Source organism: Oxyura jamaicensis, chromosome 9, assembly GCF_011077185.1.
Source record: "Oxyura jamaicensis isolate SHBP4307 breed ruddy duck chromosome 9, BPBGC_Ojam_1.0, whole genome shotgun sequence".
Classification (NCBI taxonomy): domain Eukaryota; kingdom Metazoa; phylum Chordata; class Aves; order Anseriformes; family Anatidae; genus Oxyura; species Oxyura jamaicensis.
In genome coordinates, this window is record NC_048901.1 from 16,604,487 (window position 1) to 16,624,949 (window position 20,463).

Below are 20,463 nucleotides of genomic sequence, written 5' to 3' on the forward strand. Positions count from 1 at the left end.
GAAGGAGGCCGGGGGTCGCGGGAGGAAGGCGGAGGAGGAGGAGGAGGCCGGGCAGGGGCGCCATGGCGGCGGCCGAGACGAAGATCATCTACCACCTGGACGAGCAGGAGACGCCGTACCTGGTGAAGCTGCCCATCCCCGCCGAGCGCGTCACCCTGGGCGACTTCAAGGGCCTCCTCAACCGGCCCAACTACAAGTTCTACTTCAAGTCCATGGACGACGACTTCGGGTGAGCGACGCCCCCCGCCCCCCCCCCCCCCACCCCGGGACCCCCCCACCTTAGGGACCTCCCCCTAAGGAGGGCTGGGGGTGGTGCCCCCCCCCGCACCCTGTTTTTTTTGGGGGCTGGCAGCCCCCCACCGTGGGGAGGGGTCCCCGCCGTGCCCCCCGCTGCCTCCATGGGGGCTCCCCCAGTTCTGCCCCCCCCCCCCCCCCGCCCACGCCCCCCCCCCCCCCCCCCCCCCCCCCCCCGCGCTGCTGGGGGCCGCGCATCTCCCCTGGCTGCGGGGGCTCTGCCCTCGGCACGTTCCCTGCCCGGGAGGGGGTCTGGGGACAGCTGTGCTCTCCCACCATCCATTTTGGGGAGCGCCATCCATTTTGGCAGCTTCCCTCTCCCCAGCTCGTCGGCAGGACCGGGTGAAATCCTCCCGTCCCGGCTTTCTCCTCCCATCCCCGGGCGCGGGGCGAGAAGCTCGGTCCCTGGGGTGGGTCGGTGCAGAAGGGGGGGAGCAGCCCTGCCCCGCATCACGGCTCCTCCTGGGGCAGCCCTCCACCGACAGCCGTGCTCTCATCGCTCCTTTTGTGATAATCTCTGGCTCCTTCCCTCGCGTGTGGCTGTGCGGAGGTGAGGCGGGCTGTTGTGTGCCTCGCGCGAGCGGCTGCGGGCTTTATGCGGGGCCTCTGTTGTCTCCTACCTTTGTAAAGTCCGTGACCGCTCCGGGGAGCGAGCGTCACGTGAAGCCAGCGCTCAGCTCGGGAGACCCTTTGTTTTGCCCGAGGTCTTCCTACAGCTGACTCTCCTCTGGCTTTTTTGCGGAGCCCCGTTCCCGTCCCGGGAAGGCAGCCTCCCTTGGCTCCTTCAGCATGCGACCCTGTACCATTCCTAGGGCTCTGGGACTGGGACGGGTTGCGTGATCGCCTTCCTTTGCACTTTTTTTTCCCCCCCTCCTCTGAAGATTTAGTGTTTACACTAGGTCCTGTGCATGGAGGCTGGGGCTGCAAAAGGCTGTCAGTTTTATAGCCTTCCTAGTGTCTTCTCGTTGCGCCAAATTCCTCCCTAGGCTGCGAGCTTGGCTCGTACCGTAAGTTAAACAGGGCTGGGCCTGTTCGGGGCTTGGATGGAAACCCGTGTGGCCGCCTCAGCAGGGGGTGCTCTCCCCTCTGCAGCCAAACGATCCCGGTGCCCAGGTTCCCGTTAGCTCGGGAGGTGCCAGCTTTTCAGATGAGGCTTGAAATTTGGAGTCACTCCTTCGACCGCAGTCTGGGATGCTCTGCCTCCCGAAATTCCTCCTGAGCCAGAGGAGAGCTGGAGCGCTCAACAGCTTCCCCGGGCTCTCCAGGCCAGTAGAAGCCCTCGGCCCTCGTTTTCCATAAATTTCCTCTGCAGTATCAGTTGTCGGCTGATGGTTTCCTGTCCCTCAGCTGTTGAGCAGCGTTGGGTGCTACGGAACAGCTGCCTCTCCCCGGCGCGGAGGGGACCGAGTTTCATTGGTGGGAGAAGCGAATTCTCCGTGCGTGCTGTTTGTAAACAAATGCCTTGGGATCCTTTGAAATGTTGTTCTTGAGGGGAATTCAAACTTGTCTTGAATGAAACATTGCCATGTGGGTGGGAGAGCGTCTGCATAACTATAAACAAAGTTTGGTAATAAATAGCAGCGTCTCGAGCTGCAAAGAGGGGTCTGGTGGCAGCAAAGTTCTGTCTTGCGCCTTTTCATCCTCCGTTTCTTGAAGGCTCCGTGAGAGGAGGCAGATGGTAGATTAATGAAACTTGAAGATCAAGCAGCGGAGGGAGTTCTTGTGGATACTAGCAGGGAGAGGGAAAATCACCCGGGAAGACCCAGCGAGGTTAGATGCATCAGAAACGTGGGAGAGGAGATTTTGCTAGGAGAAATGCAGCTAACTCCCAGGGGAAGAAGTGCCCTCTGGAAGGGAAGGTGCGCACAGCCCAGCGGCTGGCAGAGGTCTCTGGGGCTGGAGGCTGCGCGTGAGCAGCCTGTCCCTTGGTGGAGTCCTGTGGGGTGAATTGCACGGTTGGGGCAGCACGTGCACATGGAACAGGGGGCAGAAAGCCCCTCATGGCAGGGCACCCAGGATGCCCCGTCAAGAAGGAGGTGTTTGGGTCTTTGCTCCTTTCCAGAGAGCGGAAGAAAGGGCTGGTGCTTGGCTGGAGCTCACAGGGAAACGGCCAGACCAGTCCGGCTGTGGCATTGTCCCCGAGAAGCCCCGGAGCCCCAGGCAGCACTTGAAATATTTCAGGCTCCCCGATAATTGGTGTCCAGGAGAAAGCAATCGGTTGGTCTGCAGGGAGACACGGGGGTGGGAGGGCAGGAGGCACCTCAGCTGCTTGGTAGAAGCCTGTGAATTTATGAGTGATTAGTGAAAACCAGAAAGATTAATGCTGGCTGTGTTCAGCCAAGGAAGGGCGTTGTGTGTTAGTGCATTTATCCCTCTGGCCCCTCTCGAGGTGCTCTAAGACCTGCCATGGAAGAGGCGGGCTGTTAACAGTGGATGGTCCCGTGGCAGCTGATCCACGAGGGGAAAGATCCTACAAAAATATTGCAGATCCAACGGCTTGCACGTTTCTGTAGTGCCTGGACCTTTTGTGGGGTCCCTGTGGCAAAAGGCTGAGCTCCCTGCGACCCAGCATTTCTTCTCACTTCTGTTGCCCAGGTCGATTTGGTTTCTCCCTCTTCCTCCTCTTTCCAGGCCGTACGTCTCCAGCCAGGCATTCCCTTCAGCTCACCCCCTCCCCAAGGCAGTATCACAGCCGTGGTCTTGGTGTGTGGGATTTTTCATTCTTTTGTTTATCTTGTTAATATTTGTTTGCTCTGAGAATCAGGGCGGTGATGGAGCAGCTTCAGTGTTTACATCTCCTTGGAAATGTGAACTGAGGCTCCCCAGGGTGGCTGTGGGGCTGTCAGGCTATGCCAGGAGCTAATCCTAGTCGAAGTGCTCAGCCCCAAATCACGAAGACACCGGAATGGTGCCACGGCTAGGTGGGAAGGAGGAGAACCGAGAAGAATTAACCTACGTGGTCATGGGGAGAGGAGGTGCGAGCAACAGGAAGGCCGCAGCGTTTCTTTGCCCCAGCAAATAGTCGGAGAACCCAGCCTGTGCCCGGCTGTGTGGAGCGGGGACTTCAGGTGGGTCTTCAGGTCTGGGCAAGGCGTGGAGGAGCTGAGCAGCCTGATGGAGGGAGCTCAGCGCTGCGTCCATGTGCTACTTACTCTCTTCTTGGACCTGAAGCTACTTTCTGCGGATGTGCTTCGCTGGGAAGTGTGGAAACGTCCTTCGGCTGCTAACTTTGGAGGAAGAAGGTTTTTGTCTACAGCTGGAATCTTTTTATCCAAGGTTTTCCAGGTAAAGTCTGCGCAGGGCTCTGACTACTTGCGAGATCCGTGTTCTCCACTAAGCCACTGAGCTTTTCAGGGAGCTTTGGACAGGCTTTTTAATTCTTGTCTGTTTTTGTTCCTAATCCGTACAATGGAAATTTTAACAGCGCTCCTGTGCCTCATCCTGGCTGCTTGTGAGCTTCTTGAGTAGGTGATTGTGTGGGTCTTGGAGTGCCACAGCTCCGCAGCAGCGCTCTGATCTCCGTGCTGTTAGACCTCCTGGGGACCTGTGTGGTCAGGAAGGGAACAACCCTGCAGACGGGTCGTGGTAGCGTGTAGTTTGTTGGGATGTGGGCTTCAGAGACCTGTAAAGCGTCCCTCCAGCCCCTGTCCCCCACGAGAAAGGTCATATTCTCTGCCCAGCACACGTCTTTCCCCCGGGCAGATCTTTCTGTGTGCATGCTTCCCCCAGCTGAAATGCTGACTTCTCTTCTGGCCAGGTGGCTGCTGCAGCTCTGAGGACATACATCGGTTGAGCTGTGGTTTCGTTTGGCTCCATTTTTTACTTGCAATCGATGCTACTCGTTGCTATTGGTAAAGGTGTTCCCACAGGGGCTTGATGAAGTTTAAGTAAAACTTTTCAAAGCAGTTTCAGTTAAACAAGTGCAGTTTGTGCGTCCAGGTAAGTCCTTAGCACCTGGCCTGAAGTTCTCTCTCCCTGTCTTGCCACAACTCCTGGAGTGCCTGAAAGCCTGAATTTCTGCAGCGTGTGGACAAAGAGCTTGGGTGAAGTGTCTCTTGTGATCATTTTGCTCATCTCCGCTTGCCTCAGACCTCTTCCAGGCTGGAGGGAGCAGCGAGGGCCGTTTCTCCTACAAGGGGACCTCCCTCCGTCACCTCACCTCCTTGTCCTGCGTTTGGGAGGACACCAGAGGCTTGGGCTGCAGTGGTGGGATGGTGCTGCTCCTGACTGCAATTCCAGCTTCAGAGCGATCCCTAGGTCTCAGCTGTCAAGCGAAAATTGGTATCGAACTAATCATTAGCCTGGTATCTAATCCAGACCTGCCTAATTATCACCTGCTCTCCAAAGCCGGGTACAAGGCGGTGATGAGGGCAGCGCTCTGGAGGCAGAACAAAGCGGGCCCTGCTGCAGTTCCCAGGGCAGGGGTCAGATGCCGTTGGTATTTGGCGACCTCATCTCCTGCACATGTGCTCTGGGAAACGCGCTGACGCTCACTGAAAGGCCGAGTGATTTATTTTTATTGCAGGATCTTTTTGAAATCGATGCCAGGAGTGACTGTCCTTCTGGCTTAAAGCGTTTGGAGCTGGGGAAGGGATCCTGAGCTTAATAAGCGGTGTCAGTCCTGAAGCAGTGGCGAGCCTCTGGCGTGGTGCCCCTGCCTTCCCTGCCAGCTTTTTGTAGCATGAGTTCGGGGGAGTCGTATTTTGCCTTTTTCCTTTTAATTTGGAATTGGAAACTTTGCACAAGACCTTTGCACGTCCCATGCTCCTGGTGAAGAGCACTTCTGTGTCATCATGGGTGTCACGCAGGGACAGGTTGGCAAGAAGTCTGTGCTGAGGCTGTAAGCTGAAGCTCCTCCAGAACCGTGCGACTCCTTTGTATGCCTGTTCCCTTCCTGCTGCCTCTGGCTGACAGCACTGGCCCCGCTGCACGGTGGCCGTCCCTTCTCTTCAGCTCCGGGCCAGTCGCTCTCCTCTCAGTGCTGAAGGCCGGCAGACAGCTTGTCCCTGGGGTGGGGAGAGGTCTGCTGGGGCTCAGAGGGGTTCCCCAGATGGATGCTGGAGAAGCGAGAAGAGCTGGGGGAGATGGAGATCTGTGCTCCTGAACCCACGGTGGCTGTGCTGGCTGCTCCTTCTGTCTCTCTGGAAAAAAGATAACAGGCCCGGCTTTCAAGTCTGTGTCCAAAGTGGCTTGCCTTCTGAAATGAGGTGGGCTCATACCGCGTACCTTTCCTTCCTCGCATGGAAATGTTGCCTGGCAAACTGACCAGGAGCTTGGTCCCACTCAGCCACACGGGAGACCGCAGCACCACATCTTTCCTCTTCCCTGCCCCAGAGGTGGGAAGTGCCTGTGACACTGCCCATGCCTGGGGTGTCCCGCTGGTGCTGGAGCTGCTCCTGGTCATAGCTGCTGCCCGACAGCGTCCCCGGGCGTGATGGCAGTGGCCCCACAGTGCTGCCAGGGCTGGGGTGCACGTGGGGAAGGTTTCGTGGTGGTGTTTGCTCCTCCCGCAGGCTGTGCCGGGAGCCCTGCCCTTCGGGGCCGGCCGTTACGGCTCTGTAGGTGTCCGGCTTCGTCTGCTGTGGCTGGAGCCGTGCTCGCCAGGGCCACGTTGGGTGACGGCAGTCTGATGGCAGTCGTAGCCGGGTTTCTTTGCCCAGGGGTGGCGTTCTGAAAGCCAAGTTAGCCAAATTGGGCCGCAGACCAACTGCCCTCAGGCCTTGTCTGTACTATGCAAACAATGAAGCTTTACAACAGCTATTGAACTTGTTTGCAGCTAGAGCTGGTCAGGATTTTCTCCCAAAATATGGTGTTGTGTTGAAGCCAGCATTTTTCTTGGAGAGGTATTGTTTTCAATTATGTTTTTGATGGGAACATTTCTTAATTTTATCTGCTCTTGTTGTCTCTGGAAAAGCAAAAAGGTCAAGAAACCTTTGCCCATCTGTGAGAACGAAGCTTTTTTGATGCAGTTCTGTGTTTTGAAACCATTTGAAGGGCTCTGTTTTGAATTCCTGCACAGAACAGAAACCTACCTTGATATGTCGCAAGCATTGTCGTGAAGTAAGGCTGTGTGCCCCGGCTGTCTGCACTGCAGCTGGGCATGAGCATGGTTCAGTCTCTGGCATAAGGTCAAACACCATTAAAAATGGCTCAGAAACCACCATGGGGGCTTGGCTTGCACATTGGTCGTTGTCACAGGAGCTGTTGATGATGGAGGAGACCACTGCTCATTCTTCCAGTTCCCAGTGAAGTGCAGATTTAAGCATTTCATCTAGAACTTGGCCATTCCCAAAGCCTGGGCCCTAGCCCGCCTTCACCGCGGGTGCTGGAGCTTCCCGGTGGCAGCGCCAGAAGTGACCTCGCTTCTCTGGTGGCTGTAGATGAGAGCAGGACCAGCACCTGGGGACAAAGTGGCCAGTGTTGGACTCCACAAAGGAAGGTGTTTATGTACAGGGATAAAGGCTGAGTGCCCTGAGTCCCTTTACGAGTCCCTCTTCTTGCTCCCTGCTTCCTTCACGTGGGATTTCCCCACCTGCCCTCTCAGTAAACCACTCTGTAGCTGGCCTCGAAGATGTCCAGGTCTTATTCTGTGTCCAGGTCTTACCACCATGGTCAGCTGGGGGATGCTTGGGGGAGAAGGGCACTGTGCGTATAAGCAGAGAAAATGGGGTTTCCCCATTAGCTTCTCTACTACACGGCGTGTTTGGCTTCAGTCCTTTCGGTGGGCATCCGGCCCTCCATCCTGACCTGGAGGCTGTGTATGGGGAGGTGTAGGGAGCATAGTTAAAATTCCTCAAGTCCTTTTTGAGCCTCTTGTACTGGAAGGAGTGGGAAGCCTCTCACACGTCTGCGCGGCAGTTGCTGAGCTGTTCTGAGCCGAGGGTCTCTGTGCTGCGATGAAACGCTACTCCTCCACCCTTGACTGCATCCAAATAGATAGAACAATGTTGTGGTTTGGGATATTTGATCTGCGTAAAAGCCCATGAAGGAAAGCTGGGCCTGCAGAACACAGCCCAGGCTGTGCCTGCAGGAAATTGCCTTCATGTTGTCACACCAGCTTTGCATCGCGGCGCGCATCTGACGAGGCAGAAGCCAGGGCTGTTTTTTTTTTTTTTTTGGTGTTTCCTATTGATTTCCTCCTCTGTCCATCCCTTGTTTGTTATTTGGAGCCTGCCCTTCTGACCTGCCCTGGCTGGCTGCTGGTTTTGCACAAGGGGGACGTGACACCACGTGGCTGTGTTGCTGGTTGTCCCGGCTGCTGGCTCGTTCGGCAGCGGAGCGAGCCCTGCTGCTGCAGGGCCCCTGGGCCGGGTCGGTGAGTTAGGGAAAGCTTCGTCCTGCTGCTGGCCGCCTCGGGGAATTTTTGAACCAAATCCTTTCGTGAAAGCTTTTTGGAAATCGCTGAAGCAAGGTACAAATACGGCAATTAATCTAATTGTTGTAATTTTGTATGTTTTTTTATAATTCCATACTGGCCCTAGGAGAACGTGGAGTTTTTGGCTCGTGAGTATCGCTGCCTCCACAGAGCTGCTTTGGAAAGCTTGCGGAGCTTGTGTCTCCCCAAGCCCCTGCTCTGAAGCTCTCGGTTTGACTTGTTTCCATCGCTGTTGTTTTTGTTGTAGCAATAACATCGAGCCCATGCAGGAACGGGTTGAAATTCTCTGGAGACTTTGGCAGGCAGAGATGCCTGATGCTGCCCTTCCTGTGTCGTGTAATCCTGTACCGCAGCGGAGGGCTGGGACTGCCGTCATTGTTGTACCAGTTATTTATCGAAGGAGACGTGCCAGAGGCGTTGTTTTTCCAGGCTAACTATTGAAGGCAGCAGAAGCAGCATTTGGGTATCCTGCTCCGCTGAGTCCTGCCTTGGTTATCCCCTCCGTGGCTCATCCATTTTGTCTTGTTTTTGCTAAAGCTTGCTCTCTCGTGAGAACTGGAGGAAGAAAAGATGCAGTGAGTGGCGACTGCAGTGGGAATCCGTGTCCAGTCCTGGCAGAGGACAGGAGCTATTAGGGGAAGGGCTTCCTCACGTGCCTTGGAGCAGGGATCTGTTTCTGGGAGAGCTGGCACCAGCCGCACTGTGGGAAGGCTCTCCTCTGCTGCTTTTTGAACTGCCCCTAGTGTTTTGAGGGGAATTCACGTGCTACGTGGCCCCTCTGATGGCTGGCAGCTGTTCCTGGGATACAGTGGGGGTCTGCCAGAGGGGTCTGTGTTTTGGGAGCTCTGGCTCTGCGTGGATTATCTCAGCGGGGATGCTGGTGCTAGCGCATCAGCCTGCCCACAGGACTTGGTCCTTACCCCTGGGCATCGCTCTGCCCACCTCTGACCTGCTGGACACTCACGGTGCTTTTGTGTCTCACTGCCGTGAGCAAATCAGTTGTCCCCCATGTGCCGAACGCCCCGGTCAGCTTCAGATCTATACTGAGCAGTGTCAGAAGCGTGACAAGAAGCGTAGCTTGGCTGCCTGACGGGATCAGCTGGGCACAAGGCTGCTGCTGTGTTCGGCCCCAGGGCTCAGCAGCTTCTCAAATTGAAGCTTTTTTTTTTTTTTCCTTCCCCCCCCAGAAGCTGTAATGGGTATGCAAACTCTGTCCTGCAGTTTGCATACGGGTAACGAGCTGTCCCGGTTCCTTCAGCCCTGCCTAGCTCAACCAGTATTTTAGTGCCATTCACCCAGACTTGCCCGTGGGCCCAGTTGGGGCCCTGCTGTGCTGGAAACCTGTGCTGGGGCTTGGTGCAGGAAGTCTTGCCACTGCATTGTGCTTGCTCGTTTGAATGTTTTCTTAATGACTCCGAGAAGGGTGGATTTCCATGGCCCTAGCTGCACATCAGTCCCCTGTGGCAGGCCTTCCTGTTGTCTTAGGGAGCTGGTAAATGCACCTTTAGGTCCTGAAGGGGCTCATGTGAAACAATTTCCCTTCCAGACAGAGCAGTAGAATGACGTAAAACTCTTTAGGTTACATAAATCCAGTTATTCCCTGCCCGGGCATCCCGGCAGGAGTTTCAGGGGGCAGCAGCTGAGGGCACACTCTGGCTGGATCTCCTTGGGGCAGCTTGGATGTGCCGCATGGGTTCATGCTCTGGTGAAAGGGAACTGTGTGGTACATGTCTGTGCTGGAGTTGGGGACTATCCTCGTGTCACCTGTAGAAGCCAAACAGGCTCCTCGCTGGCCAACGTGGTGCTGGCACACAGTGGTTGGGGTGACGAGCGTGACTGAAGGAGAGGCGCTTCCTGAAAACTTGGTACCAGTACCACAGCAATTAGGAAGCTCAAAACCAGGGCCTTGTCATACATAACTTGACCTAGCAGCAGGCCCAGCAAATGGCCCTACTGAGGTAATAACGTGTCAGAGTCTCTGCTATGGCGCTGGGAGAGGTTCTTGTGTAGGGTGACCAGTGTGCTGCCTTCCACTGCGCTTCTCCAGCCTTGAAGGACCTGGGAGCCCTCAGCCTTGGCACCCTCTGCAAGCCCAATGTTTTGAGACGTGGTGGTGACTTCTGGAGGTCACTGGCCATTATGTGGCCCGCGGTGCTGTTGTCGGAAGGTTTTGGATGGTGTGTGGCAGGTCGGGCCCGGGGATCTGCAATCAAAGAAAAGCAGCAGCTGTGAGCTGGCCTCCATCCCGCAGCGGTGGCGTGTTGCTGTGGTGCTGCAGAGCACCGTCCTCTTCTGAATTGTGGGGAAAGTTATCGTCTTGTTGGAACGGCTGCTGATCCCTGGTGTGGAGGCAAGTCGCGGCAGGATCTGGGCTGGTTTCTGTACACGGCACCTCGCACAGCCTACTGACTAATGCCAGTCATCACTTCCAGCCAGGCTGCTGAAACGCACAAGCCTCGCTGCTTGCAGAAACGCCTTCCTTCCAAATCAACACCATGGCCTGCACCCTGCGTCAGTAAGCTTCTGATGCTCCTTTGGAGGAGTCCTTGGCAGACAACAGCCTCCTGGCTGCTTAGAAATTGCCTTGTCCAGGGGAACATCCATCCAGTGTCAGGAGTCCTGTGGGCCAGGCCTTTCATGAAGAAAAGAAAGAAGCGGGAATTTCCAGTGCGGAGAATAAACCAGCAGCAGGGTGGAGACAGCTCACATTTTCCTTGCTTCTTGGCTAATCAGATTCCTCTTAATCTGCAGTAATTGATTGGCTCCTGCTTTACAGCTATCTGTCACCCGATGTCTGGGCCTCTAGTTGAGAGGGTTGTGTGCCAGCACTTGCTGGGTTTGGTTGTGATGGGAGCATCTTGTCTTTTCCTTCCAGCAGTCGAACAGTATGTGCTTGTTCGCTGGGTGCTGACTGCAGGACAAGCGCTGTTGGCCTGGTAAATGATGCTTGGTAGGAGATGGAGCTGCTCATTGTATTGTTCAGCCCTGCGTCTCGAAAGGAGTTTAGTAAAGATGGATTGATATTAGCTGAACTAAATGAAGTATATAAAGCGCTACTAAAGTATTTTTTATTCCCTGTCTTGGCTGTACAGGGAATTTCTTGTAGCGTCCTCTGCACTGACACCATTAACAGCAGGAGACCAGGTGAAACACCTAGCCTTCCTCTGCCTCGGATTGGTTTTGTTTACCAGTAGACCAGTCACTTAAACCATGGCTCTCGTGCTTTGCTTTTCTCCAAGTTCTTCCCTGCTTGCTGACCATTTTGTGGTGAAGCAAATATTTCAGGTTTTGACCTTTATCCAGGACCTGAAAGTGAGGAAGAAAAAGGACACGTGTTGCTCACGTAGCAATGGTCAGAAGTGGTTCTTAAGAGCATTCAGACCCCCTCATGCTCTCTGCTTCCAGCATTTTGGGGCCAGAAGGATGTAGTGTCGCTGCTTGCCCTTTCATCAGTGTGCTGCAATAGCCTGGGATCAGGGACAAAGTTCTGTCTTTGCTGCTATGCAGCTGCAGCTCTGAAAGGCCCTTCTGTGCGTGAGACCTTCTCATTGTCTTTGGCAAATGTTTTGTGGTAGGACTTAAAGTTTTGAGCTTTATTAACTCCCTGTTGTTTTTATAGGGGTTGTCCGTATGGCTTATAGACCTAGTTAGCAGAGATGTTGCTGCTGGTAGTGCAGCTGGATGTGAGCAGTGGGTGCAGCCATCATCTGTTATCCTCCAAGGCCCCTTCTTCTCACCAGGTAGGACACTGGGCAGGTTTCCTTGGAAGACTTGCCCAGTTGTTTGTGCCAGGAGAGGGTAGTGTGAGCTGCTGTCTTGAGGGCAGGACACGTGTGGAGGCTGTTTTGTCACCTCCAAGGGGAGATGTGTCATTAAATACAAATTAATTGTTAGCACGGTGGGGGGAGCAAACCTCTCTCCTCCCCACAGACATCAGCCTTGGTCTGTGCCTTCCCAGCCCTGCTCAGGACCAGCAGAGAGGTGCTCGGGGAGCAGGGGGCTGGTGCCGGGCAGGGCTGCCGTGCTGGGAGCCGGACAAGGGGGTGCTGGTGAGCAGCTCCCTCCTTCCCCAGGTGTGCAAGCCCAGGCCTTCAGACCTCGTTTCCCACCCTCCCCCTCTCCCCGTTTTTCCCCTCTTCTCCTCTCCTCGCTCTCCCGCTGAGTTGATGCTTTTCCAGGAATGAGCTGTACTGCTAGCCCAGCACATTCCACAGCGGCAGCGCTTTTTTGGCAGGAGCTTTGCCTGCCGTTAAGAAAAAGCAGGACTGACTTGGCGTCCCTCAGCCGAGGGCCAGAAAGGAAAGGCCCGGTCCCACCTTCCTCACGGGGCACGCAGGAGCCTTCCCGTGCATCGTGCCCTTCTCCCTGCTCCTGCATGTGGCAGCAGCAGGACCTGGCACCGTGCTGAGCCCCCCGCAGTCCCCCGGGACCCTTTACAGCTCCTTGCTATCGGGCACAGTCGTCTCCATAGTGCGGAGTCCCTTGGCATTGCGGGGAGCCTGCTGCTTTTCTAGCTGGAGAGGGGCGGGTGACGTCTGTGGAGAATCGCAGGGAATTCCCTCTGGGGCCTGGGGAAACCTTCAGCCTTGACAGAAGCGTTGTGACCGCTGTGCTGGCTGCCCTCAGGGAGCCCTTTGTCCACCCCTCTGCACGGGCCCTGTCCCTGTCAGCGGGAGCTGCCATGTCACAGCTCCATGCCGTGGGCTCTGCCCGCTGTATCCAGATGGAGATGTGTCATAGCCCAAGACTCCTCTTCACCATCAGTGAAATACAGCGACGGCGGCAGGATTTTGCTCTGTTTCATACGTCTCCTTCCAGCTGAGGCCTTTTTGTGCCTGATTCCTGTCCCACCTTGACCACAAGCCCGGCTTTTGGTCACTGCTCTGCTTGGGGGTGTCTCAGTTCCCCGAAGGTCCTTCCTGCAGGCATTTTACCTCAAATCTTCCCTTCTCACGAGGAGTCCTTGCACTTTTTGCACCCTCGTGCCGCACTGTGTAGGCAAGCTCTCAGAGTTGCTGAGGAGCTGAAATGGAGCTACCGGAGTGAGGAGTCTGGCCGGGCTTCTGCTGGGAGTTCCCATTTGTCCTGATTTCCAATTCAAAGAGCCTGAAAGTGTCACTGAACCTTCAGGGGCCTGGAGAACGCTCCCTTTGATGATGCCTCTGAACGGCCTTCTGGGGGCTGCGGGGGCTGGAAGCATCCCCTGGGCAGGGCAGGATTAATTCACGCGGAGGTGCCTCCTGCAGCTGGGGTGCAGCACCCTCCCCGGGTCGGTGCGAGGCCTGTCGGGCTGGTTTGCAGAGCAGTGCCGCAGCCAGATGGTCACTGCGGAGATCAAGGCGGGACGGGCTGCCCGCCCTTCATCTCCCTTTGAAATCCAAGTCTGTAGCTTTGCTTTGATAAGTCCTGCTCCCGGGCAGGCCTGCGAGGTGAGACAGCTCGTTCCTAAGTGCCATTCCTTTTCCAGTCCTTGGGCTAGGTGAACGGGAGGGCTGTCCTGTCATCTCCCACCCAGTGACACCTGCGTGACTGAGCGCAAGTCAACTGGAGCCAAGCGTCTCCTGGATATGGGGGCCATGGTTTTCCTGGTGTATATCCAGTGTGTTGATTAAGAGTTCTTGGGGAAAACAGTTGCCATCTTAGATGTCTTTTCGGGCCCGGTCCCGGTGAGCATCTAGGGAAGAGCGCAGCAAGCTGTGGGGTACATGATGGGAGGCTTTGGAGCAGCAGCGGTGAGCGGGGTTGAGGGAGGCTGGGGTGATTACAGGCTGAAAACGACAGGGGCTGTTGTGCTTTTGCTCTTAGGCACCACATCCCTGCTCCTGAGGAGTGCAGGTAGTAGCTTGAAATGTGACCTGCTCTCCGAGAAATCCTCGTAAAGCACCCTTGGTTTGTTAGGAGAGCAGAGGTGACCTCCTGCTCCATGCAGAGCTGTTATCATTGTTGTAGCAGGGCGGTTGCTTGGTGTTTCTTGAAAAAGAGCCCTGGTACAGACAGTGCTGCCAGGTTGGTCACGTCCCCACAGGGACCTGGGGTGTTGGGCGTACAGGCAGGCAGGAGCACAGCAGTTCCTCTGGGGAGGGGGGTCTAACAGAGCTAAAACACCCACGGATCTGTGTTTCCCTTCTTACTCTGCTCTGAAATAGAGGCGCAATGGAAAACACTGTGACTGAGGGTTTAGGGGGGAATATAAAATGGGGAATGACAGTCTTTGTTTACACTGAGAGAGACCTTCTCACCCCAGTGCACTGTGTAGATTTGTATCCTACGTTCTCCTCCTCTGCACGGAAGATAAAAATACGGTGAGGAAGACCCGAAGACTTGCCTGGCTTATGGAGACAGACACCTCAAATCCTCTAATCCTGTTTGATGCATGCTGTTTGCCTGTGAAACCCAAGGTCTCGCTGATACTCGTGTGATTGCTGGCGTATGTGTTCTTTGGTTGGACCTGCAGCCCTTGAGGGGATTGTATCCCCATGGGAAGCACGTGTCATGTCTGGGCTTAGTCTAACAGGCGAATAGTTCACGTCTGAAATCTCAGCTCTGTTGGAGAATCGCCCTGTCCAATTTTCTCTTCTGCTGAAATGGCTGCAGAGTTCATTCCTGCGGCCCCAGCATTTGATCCTGAAGAAGGGAGGGGGATTTTGTTCCAGAGCTGGGAGATGCTCACGTTTGGATTATGACACATGAAGGTGCTTCCTTTTACTGTTCGGCATCATTAATCTATACAATCATTTGGAGACGAGACATCCCTGCCCTAAGGCATGTGTATTACAGGCCTGGAAAATGAGATCACATTTTTGGTGTGCAAATCTCTGAAGCCTGTGCTATCAGATAGGAACGGCTCCTGATTTATTTATTCTTTCTGTGGTTCTGTGGGGTGCGGGAGATGGGGGCTGTTAAGGTCACAGGAGTGGCCTACGTCAGCCGTGCACTTTTGGGGGGTTTTAAGAGGAGGATAACTTCAACACTAAATCACTTTTCTTTGTGATCTTGGAAAAAATGTCACTGTTCTGTGAAGTTTTATAAAGAATTGAACTAAACAGAGGAACAGATCTTTTTTTTTTTTTTTTTTTTTTTTTTTTTTTTTTTTTTCCATCTACGCTACTGGTTTTAGATCTTCTTTTTAATCTGAAGTCACTGCTTTTAAGTCACTGCTTAGCTGTGTTCTCAACCTCTGCACCTCCCCAGGTAACAAAACTCCTTTTCATCCTCGCCATCAAGATGTCTGACGTGCGTGAGGGGTTGCTTCCCTTCTCCAGCTTCTCCATGCTGACCCCCCCCCTCCCCCAACTCCAACTTCAGCTTTTCTGAACTGCAGGACTGCTGTGACCTGCAATTCTCCTTTCTGAGCATCCTCCCTTAGGCAGACAAGCTGGGGGACGGAGTTGCCAGAGGCCAGCAGTGACCGCTGCCGAGCTGCAGCGTGCATCCAAGCCTGAGGCTCAAACCCTCCCACCTGAGCCTTTGTTAAAGCCTCCAGGATTTCTCCTTTCCCTGGGCACGTCAGCTGCTGTTACTCCATCTTAGTTTCTTTGTCAGGACCCCGCTGTGGCTGGCGGGCCCTGCTCAGGAGGGACCTGAGTTGGCTGAAGCCAGCAGCTCCCTTGTATCCGCAGCCTCGCCTGGGCTGGAGGCCACCGAAGGGAGGCTGGAGCGCGGCAGCTGCGCGCTGCTAACCTCTGCATGGCCGGGCTTTCTCGTGCGGTGCTCTCCAGGGCTGCTTTTCGGTGCCTCCCTTCTCTCTTTCCCCACCTTCCCTTCATTCCTAGGACGTGACCGTGTGATGTAAAATACCCTCTCTTTTCCTGAGCCGCTCCGGGACTCCCTAGAGAAGGCAGCGTCTACCCGCCCGGCTCCGCGTCCTCCTTGCAGGCTGCCAGTGGGGAGCAGGAGGGGAGCTGGGAGCGTGGCACCTTCCCAGGCCGCGGGGAGAGGAGCCGCTGGCTTTTCCGGAGAAGCCGGCGGGAGCGTCGGGATGGGGCGAGGGCCGGAGCTGGGCTTCCTCCCCTCCCTCTCCGCCCTTCCCCCAGCTGCAAGGGAGCAGATGTGCTGCTTGTGTCAGCCCTGGCAGGCCCCGCTCTCCTTTCACAAATGCTCTGCAAAACCCGAGCCTGGCTCCTGCAGCAACCAGAGCCTCGTCCCCTCCTCCCCCTCGGCCTGGCCCCGCGCAGCCGCCCCCGTGTCACTGGGGATGGAGGCTGAATCATCCGCCCACTCGGCCTGCCTCGCACTAACCCTCCCTCTCTCTTTCCCTCCCTCCCTCCCTCCCGCAGGTCTCTTTGTTGGAAAATTCAATGCAGATGAGCATTTGGGAGCGCTGGGGCTGTGGGCCGGGCGCCCAGCGCGCGGTTTGTCCGCAGCACATCAGCAGCGCGGCTCGATGAGTGGAGCTTTGCTGCCGAGGGGAGGTCGGACGCGGGCTCAGCCCGGCCGTGCTCGGGCTGCCTCCCTCCAGCAGGGAGCTTTCGCTGGCCCTCTGTTCCCTGCCACGTTACGCACACCCCCGGCAGGGCTGTGAACCCGGGGAAGTGGGAAACCGTCGTGACGGATGGTAAACTAAAAGCAGTCCCTCTGAAATCAGCTTTGGGCAGATGTTTTCCCTGGGTCGCGGTGGCTTCTGAGAAACAGAGAGGCTTTTAGGGATCCAGAAGAGCCAGAACACTTCCCAGGGCTCCTCTTTTGGGATTCCCATGCCCAGACCCCGCAGCGGAGGGCTCTTCCCAGCAGATCCGCAGAGAGGTTTCCCCACATGGCTGCCTCCCTGTGCAGGAGGAGACGTGGCACCGCGCACAGCTCCCCCAGAGGCTGCTCGGTCGGCGGCTCCTGACGCGAACCTGAAGTCCTGCTGGGGCCAGGAGCGTGGCTTGAGCAGGGTGCTGAGAGGCAGGGGCTCGGCCGAGGCTGGCGAGGAATGCCGGACGCGAATAGCTCGGCACGACCCGAGGAGTGACGGACGGGAGCAGAGCTGCCGAGAGATTGCAGCTCGGCATGTGCCTGACCCCAGCCCAGCGCTATCAGCTCTTGCCCTGCAGAGTCTAAATATATAATTCGTTGTGATCCATGGTGATAAACAGCATAGCGGGTGGGGAAGGGGGTGCTTCGTGGAGCCAGGCAGGGAGAAAACTGCTCCGGGGGAGAGCTGACCCTGGGGATGTCTGGGGCAGGAGTGGGGTAAGGGGAGCAAAGAGCCACCCGCGCTCAGACAGAAGCTGCTTGTTCTCCATCGGGCGCCGTGGTCCCGGCCAGGAGGGGGCCGGGGGTGCCTCCTCTGTCCCCACCGCAGGAGGAACGGCTCCGTTGTGCCTAGGGTTGGTCACCCCGACCCCCCCGAGCGTGTCACCCTGTCCCCGCGCCCACAGACGGAACTGTGCGTCCCGGAGCAAGCAGCGCGCGGCGCTGGAAGTTGGCCCTGCCTGAAGCTCTCTCTAGGAATTGGATGGAGTCCAGGCTACTGGCGACAGCATGAATGGATGCGAGCGCGGCCAGGCCAGGGTGCGTGCCTTGGGAAGCGAGGAGACGACAGCGCGCCTGCCTTGGGAAGGGATCGGCCTGGGCGCCGATGGGGATGGTGCTGGGGAGGAGCCTGCCGGTGCTGGGTGCTCAGCCTGGCCTGCAGGGGCTTTGAGCAGAGGCTGGCACAGGAATACCGAGGAAGCATTAGGCTGGCAGGGTTTTAATCCATCCTCACTGCCTCTTTCCTGCTTTTCTCCACTTGTTGGAGGAGAAAATGGCTCCTGTGCTGGGAGTGGGGCCGGACAGCTCAAGCTGCTCTCCTGGCCTGCCCTTCTGGGGACGGCTAGCGTTTGCCCGTCCCTTTGGCAGCCCCCAGCTCGGGCAGGGTTGATGAGCCCCAGCTGCCCGCAGCGGCGAGGCGGCGCGCTCCCTCTCGCCCCAGAGACGCCGCTCTGCCGAGCCTGCGCAACCCGTGGGGCTGGCGGGGTGGGGCAAGGCTGCTCCCCGCGGCCGGGTGCTCATTTGCCTTTTGCTGGTGCCCTGGTGAAGTTTCCTGCCCCGTTTTCGGCGACTGCTCGGGTCAGCGTGCCAGCGGGCGCAGCCGGGAGCCCGGCACCAGGTCCTACGGGTGCCGGCGTGCTGCGGCCCCGTGGCGGTGGCCGGGTTGCGGGGCCGTTGGGGGCGATGGGTCACAGCTCCGGGTGCCACAGCTGCCTCCTCTTCGATTCTCCGTGAGTTGGGGACTGGCTTGGGGACCTTGAGAGCTGCTGATGGGATCCCACCTCTGTGTGCTGTCACTTACGCTCTGCTGCCTTTGTAAGATGCGCTTTCCCTTTGTTTCACATCCCTTCTTTATTTTTTGTTCTTTTTTCCGTTGCGTTCCCTTTCCCCCAGACATAATCCATGCACTACTTAGTTACTGCGTAGCCTTCTTTAAGCACAACGCATCAAACTACTTCAAACCCGATTTGCAATTGGAGGTGAAGAAATGCCCCAGTCTGTAAGATGTCTTCGCATTAAATAAAAATGCTTGAAGTGTCGTCATTTGAGAATAAAGGAATACGAGCTTGCTCAAAAAGCCTCTTTTGCCATTAAATTGGACTTATCAGAGACGGTATTAATTGTATCTGGTGCGTTTACAAGTTGCTTTTGACTGCTTACTCACTGGGGGGAAATTTATTTAGGTGCCTAGTGATATTTAAAGTAGGAGGAATTTCATCCTCAAAGAGAGCGGATGTTTGTACTGTTGGGGGAAAAGAAATCTCCGAGCTCCCTTCGCTGAGAAGACTGATGATAAGGAAGCTGTTTGTGTAAGGCAGGAAGATGACATTGTGGCACAACTATAAAGCTCGATGGGATGTTGAAATATGATGTATGCAATTAAAAAGCGACAGTAACATTTGGGAGGCAGCATGTTTAATGCATTTCACTTTCATCTGCTGGAAGTCTCTGGCATAGGCTGTGATGATTTCAGATCTTTCTAAAGAGGTTTAAATTATGTGTTTCTTTAGAAATAAGCAAAATGGTGGAAATATGTATCTGAGGATGGAACAGCTGGATGCACCTGGGGGAGGCTGTTCTGCCCTGGTTTTCTCCCCTCCAGCCTGGCAGTTGTGGCTGGGGACACAGAGGGGGGGCCATGCAGCCTCTTGCTGGTGCAAGGAGGAGGGCGCTGCCCCTCTCTGCACCCCCAAACCTGGGCTGTTTGTTTTCAGGCACAAGCACCCCGCGTTCAAAGCCGTCTTTTCCTCTGAATGTCTGGCTCCAGCTCTAACTGCCTGCTCTCCCTTCCGCAGGGTGGTGAAAGAAGAAATCTCAGACGACAATGCCAAGCTGCCCTGCTTCAACGGCCGCGTGGTGTCGTGGGTAAGCGAGTCCCTTCGTTACCTTGCTGCCTGTTTCTTCTCTCTCTGAAAGCCACCGTTCGATCGCGTAGTGCCGAGTAAAGCACGGGGACTGCTCTGCACTGTCGCAGTGCTAACTGCTACGGAAGCTGACGAGCTGGATTACCACGCTCCAGCCGCTGCTGGAGGCTGAGCTGCGTGCTGCTGGGTCCCCGGGGCCGGGCAAGACGTGGGGTGCCCCTCTGCGGAGAGCTCACCGCAAGGGGTACTTGGCAGAGGTGGCGGTCCCAGCCTGTAACCCGTGTGCCCCTACGGCAGGGTCAGCTTCCCAAGGAAAGTCCCACTCCGGTGACTGGCGCAAAGGGCTTAAGTGACTCTAGTGCTGGTGAAGCGGACTGGATTTGGCTGCCTTGAAGACTAAAGGTACTGCCTGGGCAGCTGCAGGACAAGCTTCTCCCTCCGTGCCATGCCATGCACATGCTCTGCCCCCTGCCCGCATGCCTGTCTTGGTCCCAGAGGGGACCCTCTGTCTGGGGGGGGAGAGGGTGTTCATTCTCCATGGCCCATCATCCCTTTTTCCCTGCTGCTGAGCTGCAGTTTGTGCTGATCAGCGTGTGTGCGTCCACCCCAGGAACAGAACCAAGTCCCGGGTGCCAACCAATAGCCCGTAAACACTGGAAAATCTTCAGCCCCTTGCAAATTGGGCTGGATGTGACCTAACTACTTCTGTCCCTGCATCAAACAGCAAGGTCTCACCCGTGGTGAGGGCACTGCAGGGCTGGGGGCTCCTGCAGAGCGGCCGTGCTGCGCTGCCCTCCCTCTAGCGGCTGTAGGACCCCTGGCAGCACGGCCTGGCCATGGCCCCAGGCATCCCCCCACTCCTCCATTTCTGTTTTCACGTGCTCTGCCAGAGCATCCCAGAGGCTCCAAGCCATTTCCATCACTTTTCCTTTATTTCTTTTAAACCTGGCATGCTTTTTGTTGTGCTTCACATCTCCGTGCAGCCGCCTGCTTTCCCTGCAGTGGCTCAGTGCGAGTGGCACGGGCCCAGCACGGTTTGTTCTGAGCTGCCCGCAGAGCATTAGCGTGTGCTTCGATCTGCCAGGGCACCGTGCTGCTGCTGCAGCCTCTGAAACCCTGGCTGCTCGTTGTGCCCGGGGTCAGTGCCTCCGTCAGCGCTCCTGCACGGAGGGTGCCAGCAGTCTGAGACCCCTGTGCACCGCTGATGAACCCTTTTTCTCCCCCTGCTGAGAGTCTCCCTGTCTGTGAGTGGTTTGGGGCTGGGGGAGCACTTGCTGCTTGTGCCAGACGGGCTGGAACGAGGCTATTTTAGGAGCTTGGTACTAATTTTAGCTAGAGGGAAAGATAGGGGCTTGGATCTGAGCACACACTTCCTGACGGCAAAAGAGGCAGGAGGAGTGTGGGGTGGTTGTCGGTACCTTCCCCGGAGGAAATCCCAGCCCCAGGAGGAAGGCAGGAGCAGTGCCCTGCTCA

The 20,463-nt window shown here is 56.3% G+C and overlaps 1 protein-coding gene across 11 annotated transcripts in view; it reads left to right on the forward strand.

Annotated features, from left to right (window-relative positions):
• Positions 1 to 8: 8 nt before the first annotated feature.
• Positions 9 to 20,463, forward strand: part of DVL3 (dishevelled segment polarity protein 3) — a 30,791-nt gene continuing 10,336 nt past the window's right edge. For 10 of the 11 annotated variants that reach the window (XM_035334181.1, XM_035334180.1, XM_035334185.1 and 7 more), the window contains exons 1-2: positions 9 to 229; positions 18,922 to 18,991. In XM_035334181.1, the coding sequence (XP_035190072.1) occupies positions 63 to 229; positions 18,922 to 18,991 (237 nt within the window). In that variant the 5' untranslated portion in view covers positions 9 to 62. Of the gene's footprint in view, positions 230 to 18,921; positions 18,992 to 19,151; positions 19,393 to 20,463 lie in introns of those variants that run through there. The other variant, XM_035334191.1, reaches the window with a different exon arrangement.